We start from the raw sequence: 21775 nt of genomic DNA, 5'->3' as shown, positions 1-21775 counted from the left end.
TTCTTTTCATGAGAGAAACCCAAGGTGGCTTACATGTGGTTCCCAGACGGTCTCCCATCCAGGCACTGACCAAACCTGACAGGGTGCTGGCCTCATGTGCCTTCAGACCATAGCTTGGACTTATTCTTTGCCTCTGGCAGCAACATGCCTTGGGCTGGCCCTGGAGTCAGGGGCTGGTGTTGTTGCCCTTAGAACTGGAAGACCACGGTTGTAAATATATTATTATTATTATTATTATTATTATTATTATTATTATTATTATCCTGCTTTAATTACAGAATCACATTGTTTCCTTGGGCAAACCACTGTTTCTCAGCAGTATGCTAGTTCCTCGTCTATAAAATAGGAAGAATGCCATACAAAGAAATAAAAGTATAATTTTCTTTCCTTGCTAGTTGAAGGCAAAAGGTGATGTTTTAATGGATTGCTTCTATTGAGCTGCCTTGTCATTGGATGATCTGTCATACTTTCTGCTCCAATGACATGGATGGTCTTGGTTTAACAATAATCAAAATATTTCTTTTGTGGGGAGGGTTGTATGTGTGAACAAAGTGGATTTTTATCATCCAATATGAAACTTCTGATCTCTGGTCTGTATGTCTGGCTGAATGTCCCCAGCATATTGTTGGCCAAAGCCAAAATTATCTTACAAGATCCTAGATTGGTTTTGCTTGGATATTAAAAATGAGTGGTGACAGGACTGAGCCCTGTGGCTCTTACGCTTATCAGAGCTGCTAGGGAAAGAAAAGCAGCTGTCCATTATGTGTCTCTTGGGACCTGTTAGAAAGGAATGAGTGTAGTCAGCTTAGCACCATTGATGTGACCATTCTCTTGGTACTCACTGGGCTGGCAAATCTTCACTTTTGGCCATGCCTCACAGCTGATAAGTCAAGAGATAGCAGTGGCATGGTTGATTTCCCCTCTGTCCTTTTCCATGAATGTCCAATGCATTGTTGCTGCTTTGATTTTTCATGCAAACCTCATCTGGGAGAAATGTCACTGCTGCTTTGCTTCTTGATGTGAAATTTACGTGGAGAATACAACAGGGACAGGGAACCCTTTTTTCAGCCCAAAGCCTGCATTCATGGGCAGCCTTCTGTGAGCTGCATGCAAGTGTGGGGGTGGCCAGAGGCACAAGTAGGTGTGGCCAGAGGCACAAGTGGGCAAAACGATTGATGTGACTCTTACCTTTGTACCTAGGCTACATTCTAGCCATTCAAAAGCCAGAGATTTCTATACCTTTCTTATCTCTCCATCCTCCATCTAAGTAAGCAAGAGGCATTATCACAGTTCAGTGACACATTCTGGCCCAGCAAAAGCTCTTGAGGAGGGAGTAGATAAGGCCAGTGAGGGGTGAGGCCTGAGGAGGTGGGTGTGGCTGAGAAGGACATGTCTGGGAAGAGTCCCAAGGGCCAGACAGAGGCTTGAAGGGCGTGCCCTACCCTTGATCTATAATATGTGTGCTTGAGTTAGGTTGTCACAACCTTCTTTGTTTCCTAAGACAAACAAGACTATTAGCAAGACCATGGGAATTGGGTTTTGATCTATTTTGATTGGATAGTAATCACTTCTACAGCATTTTTAAAATATAGTCCTTTATTTTGCACTCTGTGTCTGTGTTGGAATTGCTTTTTAATATGTTTTTAAACCTTTTTTTAAACAATATGTTTTAAACTTTTTTTAAGATGTCTTGAAAGCTTTAAAATGTTTTTAAAGATGTTTTGTTTTAATGTATTTTAAAGTCTGTTTTTATGATGTTTTAAAGTTTTTAGTGCTTTTGTTCGCTGCCCTGGGCTCCTCCTGGGAGGAAGGGCGGGATATAAATCAAATAATAAATAAATAAATTTATTTGTGTCTAGTGTCTTCACACAATACCCTGAGTTAATTTACAATCAGAACCAGAAGAATGCTAGACACTTTGTTGCCCAGGTGCCTAGAAGTTTGACAAGGGTGCTTAGGCAGTATGAATTTGGCAACGTACATGCCTTAATAAAAATCCTGATACTGACATTGCAAATATTTTTGCAGTCTTGTTCACTATTATTCCTATTGTTTTACAGATCAGGAACTGAAGCTGAAAGTTTATGATTTGCTTAAGGTTGCCCATTAAGTTCGTGACAAAGATTTGAGCTTATGTCTTCTGTGGTTTCACACCAAACTGCTAACATTGTTACTAGTCCAACTGGAAATCTCAAGCGTCAGAATAATTTGAGAGGAACATTGCAAGCAAGCAAGCAAGCAAACACACCACCACCACCACCACCCAACTTACAGAGAATTTTCTAAAGTTATTGCAGAAAGTTGATTATCTCAGCCTGTCCTGTACACTTAGCAAGCTCTCTTAATTTCATGTTAACAACTACAGATTTGTGTAACTTACATTATTAAATGCTTGTATTGAGAGCATCATAAGCCTCTCTTCAGGCATCAACATTACGTGCAAAGTAAACATGTGAGGGTGGAGTGGGATGAGCGCACTAACCGTGCCTCCTCTCTTCTCTGTTTTTATTGCCCTCTGACACATGAAGGACAACTACTCATGAGGGCTCCCCGTACATTTTAGAACCCTGGAAAATCTGCATTAAAATGTGCAGGGAGCCTTCATGAATATAGAAGGCTGGCCACTGCATACAGTTGCTCTACACACAGTACATAGTTAAAACTATGGAATTTGCTGCCACATGGTGATGACCACCAAATTGGAAAGCTTGAAAAGAGGGGATTAGACAATTTCATGGAGGATAAGGATATGTTTTCCCTCAGTGGTTGGCGGCAGTACACAGGAACACAGGAAGCTGCCTTATACTGAGTCAGACCATTGGTCCATCTAGCTCAGTACTGTCTGTGTAGACTGGCAGGGGCTCTCCAGGATTTCAGATAGATTCTCTTCTAGCCCTACCTGGAGCTACCAGGGATTGAACTTGGGGCCTTTTCATGAAAAGCAAATGCTCTGACACTGAGCTACAGCCCTTCGCCTCTGAATATGCCTCTGAATAGCAGTTGCTGGGAACTGTAAGCAGGGAGCATTCTATTGAGCTCATGTCCTGTTTGTGGGCTTTCCATGGGCATCTTGGTTGGCCACTGCAAGAACAGGATGCAGGACAAGAGGGCATTTGGTCTGACCCAGCAGGGTTCTTTGCATTTCATGGCCAGTGAGCATTGTCAGTTTTCACTGGCCTGCTTTTTTTGGGAGGGGTTGTTTCCCCTTCCGGTTTCCCCCCCTATATATTTTATTTGTACTTCTGCAAATCTTTGGGATCTTCTGAGCACGCTGACACCTCCCTCTTGTTTTCAGTGGCCCCATTTTGGCTAGAATCCTGCCAGCACTCACCAGCCATGTATGCTAGAGTGAGGATAAGTATAGATGGGTGAATCGGTATCAGCTTTTTTCCGTTTAAGATGAAACAAAACAGGTGATACAGTTCTCAAGATCTTCTCACTGATATATATTGTACTTTCAAGTTTTTTTTTAAATTAGTACTTTGTTATTAACTGTGTACCACCAACTTTCCTGCAAGGCTCCAAATGCACTCATTATAAGATAGACTATGGGTCTCTGGCTGTACTTACATTGTGGGCTTAAGCAGTGGGGATTTCAAGCTCAAAGTTCTTCTGGATATTCTAAAGCTGGTAAAATGTGAGAAGGTGATTAATTTGATTTATTTATGATTCACCCTCTCTCCAAAGAAGCTCATAAAATTTTGCAGTATAATTATTTTATGTATTTATTTAGAAAATGCTGCCTAATTATTAGCATTTCTAAGCAGTGTACATAAAAATAAACCACATAGATAATCATCATAAAACTGAATACTACCTAGTACCTTAAAATGTCTGCTGGAGCAAGACAGTCTTAGTCATTTGCTTGAAGTTGAGCAAGGAGGGTGCCTGTCTAATCTCATTTGGGAGGCAGTTTCAGGGGCTTGGGCCCACAACCCTGAATGCACAGCTTCTTGTAGTATATCTGAACTATGGGAACCACCAACAGAGACTCTCTCAAAGACCTCAGCTGAGATATAAAGAATCAGGCGGTCCTTAAGACTGAAGTTGTTATGGAGAAATAGAGTGGGTATCCTCAGAGTACTGGTGTCACTTTGCACCAAAACTCCTAATCCCTCCCAGTGGCTTTATATAGATTTTAAATAGGATTGGCGACAGGATTGTGCCATTGCACAAGGAGCTTAGACACACTCTCCCAATGCTGTTCTCTGGACACAGCTCTGTAGGGAAGAGTGGAACCACTGTAAAATTATGTCCCCAATACCCATCCCATAGAGTCTGACCAAGAGGATACTGTGGCCAGAGGTGTCAAAAACCATAGACAGATCGAGAAACAGTAACAAAATCAATTTTAAAAATGGAGATAAATGATAAGAACAAGAGATTAACCATGGGGATAAAGTTAAATGTGGGAATGAAGGGCCCATATTCCACTGAAATATTTCTTCTTTCTGGTGAAATCTATATTGTTAGTGTCTGTTTGTAATAACATAGATAACTGAGCATATATTTTAAAAGCATATTTTTTAAAACTTTGCTTAAAAATCAAAACTGCTTATCTTTGTACCTTTATCAGCTTTTCAATTGCTGGTGAATCTTTTAATTTTTATATCACTTATTTTCCTCCCACAGTAAAACTGGCATTTTAGATTTTAAGCAATCCTTTTGTTGTTGTTGTTGTTATGTGCCTTCAAGTCGATTACGACTTATGGCAACCCTATGAATCAGTGACCTCCAGTAGCATCTGTCATGAACCACCCTGTTCAGATCTTGTAAGTTCAGGTCTGTGGCTTCCTTTCTGGAATCAAGCCATCTCTTGTTTGACCTTCCTCTTTTTCTACTCCCTTCTGTTTTTCCCAGCATTATTGTCTTTTCTAGTGAATAATGTCTTCTCATGATGTGTCCAAAGTATGATATCCTCAGTTTCATCATTTTAGCTTCTAGTGATAGTTCTGGTTTAATTTGTTCTAACACCCAATAAGCAATCCTTGACACCACCAATTTAATGAAACTATTTGATGTTTGAAGATCTACTTTTACTTTTAAAAGTTACTAGTGGAGATTCTTACACTGGTTGCTGTAGTTCACCTTTTGCCAACCTAGTGCCTTCCAGATGTTTTGGCCTAAAATTCCAGCTAACACAGGAATTTTAGTCCAAAACATCTGGAGGGCACCGGTTTGACAAAGGCTGTTGTAGTTTATCATTTTGTAGTTTCTGTTAATACATAGTGACCGGCACGACTCATATTTCATTGTTGGGAGGAATGTTTGGTACACAGGGAAGTTGAATGGATGATAGTTTGTTTTTATTCACCATACTCTCTTTGTCCTGTTAAATTCTACTTTTTTTTTTACTGTGCATCCCCATTTTAACAGTGACAGAAATTTGAGACTATGCTGTTGACATGTAAGAGCTGTTGGGAAAAACATAAATCGTTAATCAATTTCAACCTCCTTGTTAGTGTTTGAAAAAGCAAGTGTGCAAGTCACACTTGAAATTAAAAATTAACAAGTTTTAATTATATCTTTTAATAAACTTCCTTTCCTCCTAGTCAGGCTTCAGGTTAGTTTTTTTTTATTGTCTGCCTGGCCCCCATATCATAATTGAAAACAGGGGCCTAGACAGTCACCCTGGGATTTCTCTGTGAAGAGCTTTCTTAGTAGGCTGGCATCTCCTTACATAGATTGTATATCCAGAGCCATATCCCCTCCCTTCCTGGTGCAATATAGACCTCCACCCCCTGCAGTTCCACAGGGAAATGTCTCCACTGATACTCGTTTCAGCCCCCCTCCCACCCCCAAATTCCCAGATACCTCAGGCTACTGGAAAATCCTAAGAAATATTTGCCCCCTCCCCCCTGTGAGACTCTCATGCCTTTTAACACTTGTGTGACAGACAAATTCAACAGTAAATATAAACTCCCATATGAATCTTTCCCAGTGCTTTGCTTCAATGCCAGAAAAAGCTGCAGTGGATGAACTTCTTATCTATCATGCAGCTGCTGAAGGAACTGTGCCACAAGAAAAGCAGTGGCCTTAATTTAGCCTAGAATGAGGCTGGGCTCCTGCTGGCAAGAAGGGCAGAATATAAATCAAATAATAAATAAATAAAATAAATAGAATGAGGGAAGAAGTAAAAGAGAATGTGTGTCTGTTTGTTGATAGGTGTACCTGTTCACAGCGATTGTGGCCTATGTATGCTATGGCAACCCCTTCCCCAATTATGAAGCAGGTTAGGGCTGTTGTTTTCCCAGCCCTACCAGTCGGGAAGGAGGACTACACAATCTGTTGCTTGCATGGGTCAGGCTAGGTACATGGTCTCTCCCAGATATGGCTATATTTACTGCCATGTTTTCCCACTCCCTGGTGCATCTTTTCACTGTTTTCCTTGGACCTAACTGCCCCATGCCATTTCTTTGCCCTCACCAGTTCACCTGGGTTGTAGCCAGTGCTACTCCAAGCAAACCCACTGAAATGAATGAACTGCTGTTAATCAGGTCTATTAACTTCAATGGGTCTAGTCTGAGTAGGATTAGCATTGGCTAAAACCCTATGCATCTCTCTCATTTGATTTCTCAACCTTCCTGCTATCTTCTTGTCCAGTCTGGCATTTTCTTGGGAGTGGGAAGAGTGACACGACGGGGGGGGAGGTATGTGTGTACAGGCCCCTGGTTGCTTAGCATTCAGGGTATGCCCATGTACCCTGTCCATTTCTCTTAAGCTTGTCATTGGTGAGCCAGCTTGTCATTGGTGAGCCAGGCAAGGGAGGCCAGGCAATCAACTAGTTGAGAAGTGCTCAGCAGCAGTGGAGATGTCTGCTGCTTGCTCCTTTATAGCCTCTCCAGGGGTTTGTAATCTTGCATCCCTTGTATCCCTTCTGGGCAGTGAATCAACCCAACTCAGCCCTCTCATAAAGTTCTTTCCTGTGGTTCTTTTATAAGGCTTTTGCAGTGGCTTAACCAGGATTGGGGTCTCATACAAATTGACCCCAATTTGTCAGTTTGCAATTCTGCAAGCTCTTTGTTTTCTTCCCTGGGCAATGTTACGCATGCCAGTTTATGCTCTGGTGCTTAAAAAAAACAACAACTAAGACTGGTTTCACACTGTACTTTATTCCATTATTCTGATATTTCTTAACTAGTAATTAGCACATTTTATCTTTCACATGATGTAAAAGCTAGTGCCGGATATCTAGTGGAGGTTTAGCGCTCATTTCCATGATAAATGATTCTAGAAATAATACATCTGCAAGCTTGGGAACCCAGAAAATCGCAGGAGCTTTGGCCTAGCTGCAGCCACTGATACGACAGGCATCCCATGATGTGTTCCTGCCTTTTAGGTGCATGTCAATTTTTCTTTTGCTTGACAAAAATTGTACCAGTATTCCGGTAAAGGTGCAGGTAGCAGCTTCCCCTTCCTCCTTTTCCCACATCTCCCATGTCCAAACAACAACTTATGCAGTGAATTATGGGGGAACTTCAGTGCGCATGTCTGTAACAAGTGAGGGACAAAAACAAAACATTATTTGTTGCAGCAGTGTGAAAGACATTCGCACAAAATGCTGGTATATTAGTTATAAAAGCCATGGTTCCTTAACACAGCAGGTCCTGCATCGTGGAAGGAATTTTAGAAATTGGGACAGAAGGACTACCATTTTAATCCATGTGAAATCAGCCTAAATAACCACAGTACTATGGCTGTAATTCTCCTGTGTTTTCACTAATCATTATCTAACAGTATATGCCCCTTTCCCTCTTTGTTTTGTTTTGGTTGTGGGGCAGGTGGATGCTTGTTGCTTTATGCTCTGCTTTTACTTTCTTCTCTGCAGACTTGGGGACCAGTTCTACAAAGAAGCCATAGAACACTGTCGCAGCTACAATTCCCGGCTGTGTGCTGAACGCAGCGTCCGTCTTCCTTTCCTTGACTCGCAGACCGGTGTAGCTCAGAATAACTGTTACATTTGGATGGAAAAGAGGCATCGGGGACCAGGTACACATTGTTTATCAATGGTTTGGAGGACTTATGGAGTTCAATTACCAGGAACTTTATGCTTTTGAGCAACCACATGCTAGAGGACCTGCCTAACTAAAATGGCTGACTTGAAAGGGATTCTCTTTGATAACTACAGAAGATGAGTAAGCCCAGTGGTGGCTGGTGCCAATTGGAACTGGTAGGTTGGAAGGCAGAGAGACCAACAGTAGGTGAAGCCAGAGCCAAGGACAGACAGAGCCAACTAACTCTAGTTGTGTCTCCATCCTCCTCCCTCTTGGAGTTCTACAAAGGCAGCACTGTGACTAAGGAGGAAGAAGTTCACAGGTAGTGCCACCCCTTGGGCTGGTTGTAAGTAAGAAGGCAGGCAGGTGGTGATTGACTGCCGGCAGACTGAGGTTGGTGGGCCAGTGCCCCATTTGGTCTAATAGACCACCATCCACTGAGTAAGCTCTAATTATTCCTCCACCCCATTTTCTGTCAATAGAGATTATTGCTTGACATGTTATTTTTTTCTGATGCTGCAACATCTCAACCCCTTTATGTCTATTGATCTTCATTGCATAAGTGGAATGGAGAGGCATTACCCAAGTGAATGGGAACTGTTTTTAAATAAGAGTTGAGAGGGAAAGGCATTCTTACATTGTTACTGATATACTTAAGAACCTTTTTTCTCAGAAGGAAAAATGCATTAGTGGTGTGCTTGCACTTTGAAAGTGACTTTACCATTACCCATTTAAGCAAAAGATAGGGAGCACCTTGTTCCCTTCTTACCCTTGTTATACAAACCATAAGACCCAATGAACTTTAAAAAAGTAATGTAAGGTTCAAACTATACAGTACTTTACATGGAATTTGTGATATTTCCCCCCACTCTATTTTTAAAATCCGAATCAGCTATTGCCAAGTGGGAGAAAGTCGTGGGGGCTGGGGGTCAGTGGGAGAGATTTGCCCTACTGATCCCTTTTATCTCCAAAAATGGCAGCTTCTTCACTTGCAGAAAAAAATATACGGGGGAAATCTAGGGATCTTGTTTTTCTTCCCTGTTTTGGCTGCCAGGTGGAAAAGCAACTTGGGGTAACTTTTAGCTGTTTAAGAGCCAGCAGAGCAAGGGTTAAGCAGCCCCTCTGTATGTGCCTCTCCTCCACTCAGACTCAGCCTGCCTAGGATAAAAACAAACAAATGCATAGAGAAAAAGGCATCTACACAATGTGTAGGTTGTTTGGAGGATAGGGACAGGTGTAAATTGTTCACATGGCCAGTTTAATGTCCTGTACATTAACCTGCCCGGTAAACATGTGGCAAAACAGTGATCAGTTCAGTTAATAAAATGATCATCCCCAACCTTCTACCACCTAGTCAGTCCACTTATTCAAGACTGAATGCAGTCACGTTAAGAATGTCTTATCCTGGCTCCAAGAGATGTTGGCAAGGAAGGCACTGTTAGAATTAAATTAATGTTTCAAATTTAGTCACATTAAAATGCTCCATTCTTGCACCAAAAGATCCTGGCAATGTAAAATTAAAGTAAAAAAAAGTAAAATTAAAGTAAAGTAAAAAAAGTAAATGTTCCAAAATCACTATCCATTTTCATGTGATAGAAACGTTATCCAGCCTATAAATCTTGGATTCTTTGTGTGTATGTGTGTGTGTGGGCTGTTATTGATACCAAGGCAACACAACAAGCATTTCACTGTATTCTCAAGGTTAAGATCACTATGGGCCCAAATCAGTTGTTACAGTCCTTCTGTGAAGTATAGAAGGCAGCACAATTTTTGCTTGCCATGATTGAAATGTAGCCTCTCAAAGTGTGGGGTAGAGAGCTGCATTTCCCAGAGCTGCAGGTGAAGTGCTGAATAACAGCTGATTCTCTCTCTCTCTCTCTCTCTCTCTGTGTGTGTGTGTGTGTGTGTGTAAGGGGCACATGAGAAAATGTAAGGGGTACATAGATACTTGTGCTAGGGCTAATACAATTCTGAAGCATTCTGGGAATAAAAGTTTTATGGGATATTGATTTATTATGCTTTTTGGTTTTGTTTGATCACCTGCCTTTTGGGGAAACTGGGCAAAATTAGCTAGTTTTAATTCTTTAGTTCATCCCATCTATTCTTCCCCCAAGGGGATTGTTTTGCTCACAGTTTAGACCCTTTTGCTTTTATCTGTTCAAATTGAGTAAACGTGTTATGATCACCTGGTGTTTTCTGGAAGAATCACATCCCACAAATGATACATAGTGGCATCATAGTGGTTGCTGTGTTTGGCAGAGAAAATGTGTAGCATTCCAAATGTGGGACTGATCTAAGACAACTAGATCTTTTGCTTATCTTGCCTTTTTCCCTGAAGAAACAAAGGCAGTAATCCTGATATATATGCCTAGATGAAGAGGACCACATCCACGATCCACTGTGATCCATGTCTGTACAAGAGATTATTTTAGCTCATTTTATCTATTAAATTTGTATCCCAATCTTCTTCCTGAAGAAGCCCAGGGCAGCAAACAAAAAAGTCAACAACAACAACAAAAAGCATTTTAAAGACAGTTGCTGTTAAAACATTCTAAAAAAAAAAAGTTGCAGATACAAACATTTTTCCATCCAATGATATCTGGGTTGCTAGGCATAGCCTCCTTTAGCTATTAAATGCCTGGGTAAACAGGGATGTTTTCAAATTCCTCATAAAAGTCATTAATGTATCTGTTGGAGACAGATGCACCTCACTGGAAAGGGCATTCCTTAAATGGGGAGTTAACACTCAAAAAGCCCTGTCACTGGTCAGTGCCAACTGGACAGCCCCTGATGGTGGCACCACCACAAAGCCTCACCTGCCAATTGTACGGTCCAAGGGGGTTGATACTGGGGAAGATGCTCTTTTAGGTACTTGGGTACAAAGCCATTTAGGGCTTTATATGCTAGTAGTAACACCTTGAATTGGGCCCAGTAGCTCACTGGAAGCCATTACAGTGCTTTCAGGACTGGTGACACATGGTCCCATCAGGCTGCTCTGCTTACCAGCCTAACAATTGCATTGTGCACTAGTTGCAGCCTCTGGAAGCTAATTGTGGAAAGCAATTGATTTTTTTTACTGGATGCTGGGGTTGATTTTTTTCTGCCCCGAAAACCTGAAAAGCCCTTATGCTGAGCTACACATATTGGGAAAGTCAGAAATTAAGCCTGAGAGAAATTAGCCTAGGTGCCTACCCAGCCAGATAACTGTAGTGTGCACAGTAGAGTTTCTATTCCTCTAGGGATGTTTTCATCCTTTGCCATCAAGTGCTCAAGAAAAGGATTAGGGTAAATATTTTTTCAGCACCCAATTCTGCTCTATTCATTTTAATAACTGCAGAATAAACAAACTCTTACTTCTTACCACAAGCAAATAAACATGCTTCTTTATTGCTGGCTGGATAGAGAACACAACTGAAACAGAAAAGCAGAGGAAAGGAAAGTCCAAGGGGAGGAGTCTAACTCTAGCCCATAATACAGTTTTTACATTGCTTCTGTTCATGAAACAAGCCTTCATTCTTTAAATGAAGGTTTTTGTTGTCTGGCATGTCACAAATTATAAAGACAATTTTCCACCCAAAATCCGGGGGGCGGGAAGCACAGCTTTGGGGGGGGTGTCGGTGCACCCATTGGCCCCAGGGACTTGAACACAAAAATTGCCTCTAAGCATGGCTTTCTTCAGTTGCTACATAGCTATACCTTTGAGTGGCACTGAGTCCAATGAATAATTCCTTCCAGTTCATTCTGTTCTTTAGCTTATGTATTTAAAGTTTATTCATTACCCCTTACCTCCCTAACCTGCAGTGGGCTCCTACTGGGAGAAAGGGCGGGATATAAATTGAATGAATGAATGAATGAATGAGTCAGACTCAACTTCCAATTGATTTTTTTAGTTCTTTCCAATAGAAAAAAATCATTCCTCTGTTGCATCAACTTGCTTTTGTAAAGTTCTCTGAATAAAAGCTGCATCTCATGGCAAACAGTTAAGGGTTAATTTCACACAATGCTGCACATAACTCCTTTCTCCTCTTCCTTTCTCCCCCCCTTTCACTTTAGCTTTGAGTTATGACTCTTCTACCCTAATGAGATAAACAACATAACTCATTGCGGGTCCTGCTATTTCCTTTATAATCAAACAGTTAGAACCTTCTGTGGTTCCCCTATAAGGCACTGAATTGTGAGGCAACTCAGTAGAACAAAGAAGACAAAAAAAGTGTGTGTATTCTCACATATGCAACGCTCATGTCAGTGTAGACAGAACTGAGTAGATCCTTGGAACAGTTAGAAAGGAATGTCTTTCTGGACATATCTTCTACATTTTTGTTTGTAGGGGGGAAAACGCAACATACTTCTCCTAGAAAATTCTATTGCAGTGGCTAGGATCAACATATCCCTTTGCTGTTCCAAAGCCAGTCATTTCTGTGTTTGAAGATAACGTGAAGTATCTCTCTCAGATTAATAAGATTGTGAACTAGCACTGCTTGTTAGCATACAGCTTCATCAATTAGGAAAGGAAACACAGATTTTTACGTAGGCATTTTCCATTCCAACCCTGTTGTGTCGCTTTCTACTCTAGCTGCTTGGGGTTATTTGCCCAATCAGCTTTTTGAGTTTGAAAGCTTTATGCCTGGTATGAAAAAAGGATGGGTGATTGAGGGTTTTTCTTTCCCTCTCACCCCACTCCATTTTTCTCAGGAAGTATGTGCATGGGTACTCAGCTGCAGAGACGAAACCAAAATGTCCGTCCCACAATCCCCCATTGCAGCCTTTCTCTATTTAAATTAACTGGAACAATATCTACCTGCTCCAAGTGGGCTGGTAAGTATCCTTGCACTCTACTTTAACATGTGCTGTGCCTGTGTTTCTTCTGGCTATTATTCTACTTCTCAAGATCAAAGCTTTTAAGCTGCCAGTTACTGCTGCTGTTCTGACCAGAGAACTCTTGCCTCTCCAACCTTAAAAAGATGCCGCTCTCAGTTTGAGTGACCTAATTCTTCATTGATGGATAATGTTGCAGAAGAATGTGTCTCTCCGTGGTGCAGGGCTATATAAATGGCACTTTCAAAGTGAGAAGGAGGTTGCCAAATGCCCTTTCTTTTAAAGACAGCCTGTCTTTTCAAAATGGACACCGTCGTTGTTCCAGAATGATATCCTTACAGCACTTAATGCAGACCCTTTATTTTGGATTTTAGATGCAACATAGTGCTGTGCAGAGCTGACACCAGAGCTCTGCAGTGACAGGTATTTCTGCACTTTTGATCTCACAATCCTGGAAAAGAGAGAACTTGTGGAGGGAGAAGCTTTGCAATGCCTTTCACATATTTCATTCCATTTCATGTGTCACTTTGAGCAAATCAAGTGGGAAAGTTCATAGCGATGAATCAGCTGTTGGTTTCCACTTTCCTGAAATGTATAAACTTCCTGTAAAAACTGTTTAGTGTTCTTTTGCTCACGACTTTCAGAGACTAATCCTAAAGCAATGTTTCCCTTCCCCAGCTAGGGGATGGTTTGGACTACAACTTCCATCAACATGTTGCAGTTGTGGCACCTGGGGTGGGGCAGAGCAGCGCAGTGCCCCACCTCATGCATCATGACTAGCATGCTAGCTTGGGCTGATTTTCCAAAACATCTGGAGGGCACCAGGATGAGGAAGGCTGCCATAAAGCAAGTGGGGTGTGTGTGTAAGTTTCTGCTTAGCCACTTTTTTCTTAATATTTAATAAAACATTTTCTTAATATTTAATAAGACAAGTGAGGTAATATGAAACAAAAGCTGAGTTAATTAGCTAATGTTTTAGCAGCATAGCTGGCTTGACATTATTTGACCTCACAGTTGTCAGATTGAATAGAGGCCAGGATTCCTCTGTCTTATTATTCTACAGGAGGAAGGTATGCAGGAAGTGCTGTTTCCCCTCTTCTGTCACAATACTCTGAAGAGCTCCTCCTGCTGAAAATGTAATTAAGGGTATGCCAATTGTACCAATTGATTTTTGTGTAATCATAGATGTGCATAGTGTCGCTTTAAGAAGCTGGTGGATCCAACTTGGTGCTGCATGGTGGGTCCTGCCCTTTTGTCCCTAATACATTATCATCATTTTCTGATTTTTTTCTCTTAAAATCCATATATTAAGAGATACTAGGAGCTTGGCTACAATGAGGTGGTAAATCCACGGTTGGCCTGTACCACTTCATGTTGCAAGTGGGGACTCACATGAGGGAATACAATTTCAAACACGCAAACAAACAAAAAATCACTGCACACAGAAAACGAACGTTAGAGATGAGGCTAGGCTAGAACACTTTCTCCCAACAGACTAGTTTCCTAAGTGGATGCAACTCTTTGTATGAGGAGCATTTAGTCATATGCACCCCTTCCTCGAGCTGCAATCTAAAGTGGAATGAGGCTACACACAGATTTATCAACTAAGGGAGGGTTAAACTTGGATTTGGTAACAAATTAATTGCACCATGGGGCCCTTAAATCACACCAGGTCAGTGGCATTCCCCCCCCCCCTTAAATCTTCTCCCTTTGTACCTGATTGAAATATTCCCCCTGCAGCTGCTATTTGCCCCACAGGGAAAATGTACAGATATCACATGAATTCTGGTAAGACCCCTTGACACCTCCCTTGTGCAAATAGCCAGAGGGGGAGCATGATTTTACTTGGGAAGAAGCACGAGGTGGGATGGAGTGGTTAGCTGCTATTAATAAGACCTCCTACATTGCTTTTAGTTGTATCCTGAGAAATAGGCTGAGTTCTCCACACAAAATTCCACATACAAGTCTGTACACTAGTTTTCATCCCAGGAAAGCAGAGAAGCTGCTAATGGTGCATGTAGGTGGCAAGCACATCCCTCCCATACTTTTCTTGGCACAGCAGGTTATTCACTAATGCAGCAATGAATTCATAGGCATTTTCCAGGGGAAATGTAGGGATTTTTCCCTCTCCCCTAAACACCTCTGAACTGTGCTCAGGAAGATACTTTTGACAACTGAAACAAAGGGGTCTGGAAGCACTTAATGCAGATTATAATAGCACAGCATTCTTTAACTATTTTATCATACAATCTGGGTGATATAAGGTGGGATTCTCCCTCCCCCCGTTGCCTTTCTGTGCATGCTTATGAGATTAAGTGAATATTCTCAAAGCTGTGTTAGGGCCCTTCATAAATTGTAGGAAAAGATGAATCCTTGCATTTCCTCTGTGGGTTGACCACATATTTTCTGTAAATATGTGGTGAGCATAGCAAGGAACCTTAGCCAGTTGTGATCCCCCAGATCTTTTTTTTTAACCATGTTGAAATACATCCACAAAACAGAGGGGATCCATGGTGGATTGATTATAATGTGTGAAGCTGCTGATGGGGAATAGCTTGTCTGATAATAATACAAGGAAATTTGTAGCAAAACTCAGGTAATGTTTAGGTAATAGATTCTGTGTCTGTGCACTAACCAGTTGCTCACTGGAATAACCGATAAAACACTTGGTACTTATTCTCTAAAATATTTATTTAAATACATTGTATTCCATTTTGTTAGATAACTTGCTTATTGCTGATTTACTGATATAATCATCATTATTTAAATAACTGTGTATACTAGAGTGATTACTTGCATTGAGATATCTGCTGTTTTGTCTTGACTTGCAGTGGCCTTTGGGCTTCTCCCCTAATACAGCATTTCTAACATATCTAGCTGTCGGCCCAGCGCTGTAGCCAGCCTTCCTTGTTAGACAGGGCAGCCACATTTCTAGGTGGGGCATATTTTTAGGGGGGAGTGCATAGTGCCAGCCAATCTACCCCCCCTCCCACACTCACTGGTGAAGAAGATGTGAGGGCCAGTTCAGGGTAAGGCTGTGACCTTCCCCCTCACTCTTTCTCCATGCAGATTGTGTGTGGACTTACATAATGGGCTATGTAAAGATCAAGTTAACATAAGAAAAAAGGATGCTAAGGATACCGTGAACAAGGGGATACCAAAAGGTGTTAATTCCTCCTTGAGGGTCCCCTGCCTGGTCTTGTTCTTGACCTTTAGATTTTCCTTCTTGTTGGACAAGCAAGGGTAGACTTTTTGAGTGGCTGCTGTATAAAGAACTAACTAAGCAATTGTGGAAAGCAATTGGACTTTTTTTTTTACTGGTTGCTGGGATTATTTTTCTCCCCAGAAATGCTGAAAAGATCTCAAGCTGAGCTGCACACATTGGGAAAATCAGAAATGAGGCCTGAGTTACAACCTAGGTGGCCAGCCAGCCAGAAAACTGCAGAATAAATGCATGTTTACTTCTTACTGTAGGCAAACATGTTTCTTTATTGCTGGCTGGGTGGAGAACACAACTGAAACTGAAAAGCAGAGCAAAGGATAGTCCAAGGGGTAAAGTCTAATTTTAGCCCATAATATAAAGTTCTAATATTTAATTTGTCAAGGGTCATGTTACTATACAGGCTGTTTTTTTCAGGATTGTTTAAGTAATTACAGGATAATAGTGATTATGAAAAATCCACCCTCAGTCAGGGAAAGTCTTCAGTTAACAGATTTTTGGGGGCTCTTCCAGATGAGACTTTAGTTGGTGCACTCACCCTGCCTTATTCACTGAATATTTCAGAGGGCGCTATTCTTAAATTGCTCCTGTTCTTAAAACAAGCTATCATTCTTTAAATGAAGATTTTCATTGTTTGTCATGTCATAAATTAAAAAGACAATTCTCTCCCCCAAATCCGCCCCCCCTCCCCAAAGCACAGCTCTGGAGGAGTCAGTTCACCCATTTGCCCCACCCTGGCTACAAGGTTGTGTGGGCCTAAATATCATGTTATGTTCAGCAAACGCTTGTCATCTTGGTACTAAAAGGAAATCAGCATAATTCAGTTTGGTGAAGCCAATTTCCTTTCATATAGAAGCGCTGTGAAAAAATTTTTAAACTTGCAGATTAGCCAGGACATATGGTTGGTGCTCATCCTGGGATACAGACCAAAATACTTTCCTTACCCAAAGTGTAGAAATTCAAAGATCAATGGCAATAGCTTAATACAGCTGATTCCAGCGAGTCTTCAGCTTTTAACCTGTTCATGAATCACTCTAGAATTTGTCATTCTTGTGAGGAGGAGAAGGATGGATCAGCCTAACTTCATGCCTGGGAATGTGCCTGGGAGTGTGGATGTTTCAGAATGGAACCTACAGTTATATTTGCAAAATTTGGTATCCTATCCACATTTGTTTAAGGTAAACTTTTAAAAAGAAAAGGGAAGGGTGAAATATTAGGTTGTTTTTTAAAATAATAATAGTCATGTTCATTACCATTGTCCTTACAGGAAATTATACATTTATTTTGATCCTTGGTCAGTAATCATGTTTATTTTAGTTGGTTCACATTTCTTGGCCATTCCTTTATACTGAATCCATTTAGCATTACTGGTACAGTAGGATTACATTAATTATGAGTCACCACCAGCATTGTATAAATATGTGTGTGTTGAAGTCTCTCCCAGTCAGGGCCAGTGCCAGAAGGCGACCAGGTTGAACCCTGGCCGAGGGACCCTGCAGTCCAGAGGGGCCCTGAAGTGGCCTTAGGGTAGGAGGGTGGTGTTCCCATTCAGTGATCTGCAGCAGCATCGGGTCCTGCAACCCGACCCTGCCATGGATCGCAGAGAGGGTGCTCCCAGGCATAGCACCGGCTTCAATAAGCCTGCCCTTATGCCCCACCTACCATCAGTGTGAATACTGTGTGCACTGTGCACGCATGCCTGCCATCACCCAAGATGGCAGCGGGAGCTTCCCTAAGGGGCTGACACCCCACCACCACCATCTTGTATGATGGCAGGCATGAGCGCTACGCATACATGACATTCACATGACATGAGAGGTAAGTTGGGTGTGCTGGTGGGCTAATTAGCCCTGCATTGCCTGTATGGGGGAGTGTTGGGCTACGGTGCCACTGGCCCATGGCAGACTGTTGCCCAAGGTCCCAGTCATGCCTGGCGCCGGCCCTGCTCTGCTCCCAATAAATTAGTCTGATTCCCCGTGGTGGTATCATTGAGCGCTGCCTTCTCCCTAGGGAATAGAAAAGTTTTAGTACAGTTGACTAGTTCATTAAAATCTTATTCAGTGGAGGGCCATATTTGCATGTGTGATGGCTGTGCTCAGTAAGAAAATATCCTCAAAGATATGCTTTGTAATATTCCCACAGAAACTTTTATGAATTTCTGTTATGTAACCTAATGTGAAAGAACCATGATTTTAAATGTTATGGGTAAAAAAAATATTTCTGGCTTTACTGAGTAGCTGTGCATCAACCCCAAGCTCCTAATGCTGCCCTGGGATCCTTTTGGGATGAATGGTGGGATAAAAATAGAATGAATGAATAATGTTGGTGAAAGTTTGTGCTGTTCAGAAGCAGCAGCAAGGGGAGCTTGCCCTTGTATTTGGAGAGCTGTTAAATTGCAAAAAGAAAAGACTTACCTGGAACTTTGGTTACCCTTTGTGGTGATTTCACTAGGGCCATCTCAGCTACTATCTTCTCTGCTCTCCAGGAGTTCCCTATGAAGGGGAAGAATGTGTTCTACTCCCTCCCTCCTTTGCCTTCTTTTGCACCTCTTTGGATCTAACCTCCTACTCCTATTTGTGTGGCTGTTTGTGTAGCCAGAGACATGGAATGTATAAGGTTTTCTGGAAATGGAAAAACAGCAGCTGCAGGTTAGCATCTTTTACTTTTCTACAGTCCTTATTATCTTGATGGGGTATGTTAGAAGACAAATGATTAAATAGGGTTTGAAGGATAAGGTATTGTACCCCTAACACAGCTAGATTTTTGACAGCACTTACCATTTAGCACATTGTTCTGTGTACTTTTGTGTTATACTAATAGGTACTCAGTTCTTATTTGCATCTTGCTAATACTGTTTGCCTCCTCTTCGGATGCACACCTTAACGTGGTGAGGGGGTTTGAGTATGTTGAAGAAGCTGAGAGCAATGCCGTCAGGAGTCTAGACCAAGAGGCTAGACTCCTAGCAGGGGCACCCAAGGCGGAATGGTCAAAGCTGAAACACCAGACTAAGATGCATCCAAACTCAGAGGAAGACAATGGTAAACCACCTCTGAATATCTCTTACCACGAAAACCCTATGAACAGAGTATCCAAAATGCAACACGAGATAGTGCTGGAAGATGAGACCCCCAGGTCAGAAGGCACTCACCGAGCTACTGGGGAAGAACAAAGGACAAGTACAAGTAGCACTGTGACTAATGACACAGCTGGGTCAAAGCCAAAAGGAAGCCCAGAGGCTGATACGCACAGATGAGAAAGGAGAGTCCAGAGTTGTATGACGCACACAATAGGAACATGGAATGTGAGAAGCATGAACCAGGGAAAGTTAGAAATTGTCAAGCAAGAAATGGAATGCATCAACATTACAATACTTGGTGTAAGCGAACTAAAATGGATGGGGATGGAACATTTCCAATCAGGCAACTACAAAATATTTTATGCAGGAAATGAGAAATTAAGAAGAAACGGGGTTGCTTTAATAGTGAGAAGTGATGTAGCAAAAGCAACTAGGAGCTACAACGCAAGGTCTGAGCGAGTGATATCAATGAGATTAAATGGGAAACCTATCAACATAACCATCATCCAAGTCTATGCTCCGATGGCAAATGCAGAAGAGGAATTGGAGAGATTTTACGCAGAAGTACAGGAAGAAATTGATCACACACCAAAACAAGATGTGCTGATAATTATGGGGGACTGGAATGCGAAAGCAGGGAACAGAGAACAACTAGAAATTGTGGGGAAATGGGGCCTAGGAGACAGAAACGAAGCAGGAGAAAGACTTATTGAATTCTGTGAAGCCAATAATTTGTTTCTTGTGAACACATTTTTTGAACAACCGAAAAGAAGACTATACACGTGGACATCACCAAATGGTCAATATAGGAATCAAATTGATTATATAATTGGTAGCAGAAGGTGCAGAAGTTCCATACTTTCTGCAAAAACAAGACCAGGAGCAGACTGCGGTACAGATCATGAACTGGTTGTATCGAAAATCAGAGTAAAGCTAAAGAAGATCAACAAAGCAATCATAATGCCAAGATACAATTTAAATAACATCCCAGAAGAATATAAAGATAAAATAAGGAACAGGTTTGAGGCTTTAAACTTGGTTGACAGAGAACCAGAAGAACTATGGAATGAAGTCAGAGACGTTATGAGGGAAGAATGCAAAAAGACAATAGCTCTAGTTAAAAAGAGAGAAAGACCCCAATGGATGACTGAAGAAACTCTTCAAATGGTTAAAGAGAGAAGGAAAGCAAAAGCAAAAGGAGATAGAAACACAGTCAGAACCCTAAATGCAACAATACAGCGACTAGTACGTAGGGACAAAGAGAACTATTACAATAGTTACTGTATACAAATAGAAGAGGACAACAAAAAGGGTAGAGCAAGAGCCCTATTCCAAAAGATTAGAGAAATGAAAGGGAAATTTAAACCAAGAGTAGGGATGTTGAATAATCAACAGGGGAATACACTGACTGACCGAGATGAAATAAAAGGAAGATGGAAGCAATACACTGAAGAACTCTATAAAAGAGATTCTAGGACGACAGATTCATTCATGGAGGAACCATATGATGCAGAACCAGAAATTTTAGAATGTGAGGTGAAAGCTGCTCTTAAAATACTTGGAAGAAACAAATCACCAGGAACAGATGGCATACCAATAGAGTTGCTACAAGCTACTGAGACTGAATCAGTCCAAATTTTGACTAAAATCTGTCAAGAAATATGGAAAACTAAACAATGGCCCACAGACTGGAAGCGTTCCGTATACATCCCAATTCCAAAGAAAGGGGATCCCAGGGAATGCAGTAATTATCGAACTATTGCCTTAATGTCCCATGCAAGTAAAGTAATGCTCAAGATTCTACAACAAAGGCTCTTGCCATATATGGAGCGAGAAATGCCAGATGTCCAAGCTGGATTTAGAAAGGGAAGAGGTACCAGAGATCATATCGCAAACATACGTTGGATAATGGAACGGACCAAGGAATTTCAGAAGAAAATCTCCCTGTGCTTTATAGATTACAGCAAAGCCTTTGATTGTGTAGATCATGAAAAACTATGGAATGCTTTAAAAGAAATGGAGGTGCCACAGCATCTGATTGTCCTGATGCACAACCTATACTCTGGACAAGAGGCTACTGTAAGGACAGAATATGGAGAAACTGATTGGTTCCCCATCGGAAAGGGTGTGAGACAGGGGTGTATTTTATCACCCTATTTATTTAATCTATACGCAGAACATATACGGAAAGCAGGATTGGACCAAGAAGAAGGAGATGTGAAAATTGGAGGGAGAAATATCAATAATTTAAGATATGCAGACGATATCATACTACTAGCAGAAGCCAGTAATGATTTGAAACGAATGCTGATGACAGTTCAAGAGGAAAGCACAAAAGCAGGACTACAGCTGAACGTCAAAAAGACTAAAGTAATGACAACAGAAGATTTATGTAAATTTACAGTTGACAATGAGGACATGGAACTTGTCAAGGATTATCAATATCTTGGCACAATCATTAACCAAAATGGAGACAATAGTCAAGAAATCAGAAGAAGGCTAGGACTGGGGAGGGCAGCTGTGAGAGAACTAGAAAAGGTCCTCAAATGTAAAGATGTATCACTGAACACTAAAGTCAGGATCATTCAGACCATGGTATTTCCAATCTCTATGTATGGATGTGAAAGTTGGACAGTGAAAAAAGCTGATAAGAGAAAAATCAACGCATTT

General features: G+C 41.4%; 1 protein-coding gene across 3 annotated transcripts in view; it reads left to right on the top strand.

The window, feature by feature from the left end:
- DPF3 (double PHD fingers 3) overlaps positions 1 to 21775 on the top strand; it is a 324681-nt gene that overhangs the window by 135067 nt on the left and 167839 nt on the right. For all 3 annotated transcript variants that reach the window (XR_009760692.1, XM_061611204.1, XM_061611205.1), the window contains exon 2: positions 7829 to 7989. Coding sequence is in view for 2 of the 3 variants with exons in the window: in XM_061611204.1 (XP_061467188.1) it covers positions 7829 to 7989 (161 nt within the window). In the remaining variant the exon portion in view is untranslated. The remainder of the gene's footprint in view (positions 1 to 7828; positions 7990 to 21775) is intronic.

The sequence above is a fragment of the Rhineura floridana genome, chromosome 2, assembly GCF_030035675.1.
Source record: "Rhineura floridana isolate rRhiFlo1 chromosome 2, rRhiFlo1.hap2, whole genome shotgun sequence".
NCBI lineage: Eukaryota > Metazoa > Chordata > Lepidosauria > Squamata > Rhineuridae > Rhineura > Rhineura floridana.
Note: the sequence above shows the minus strand (reverse complement) of the source record. Positions and strands in the feature narration are given on the sequence as shown.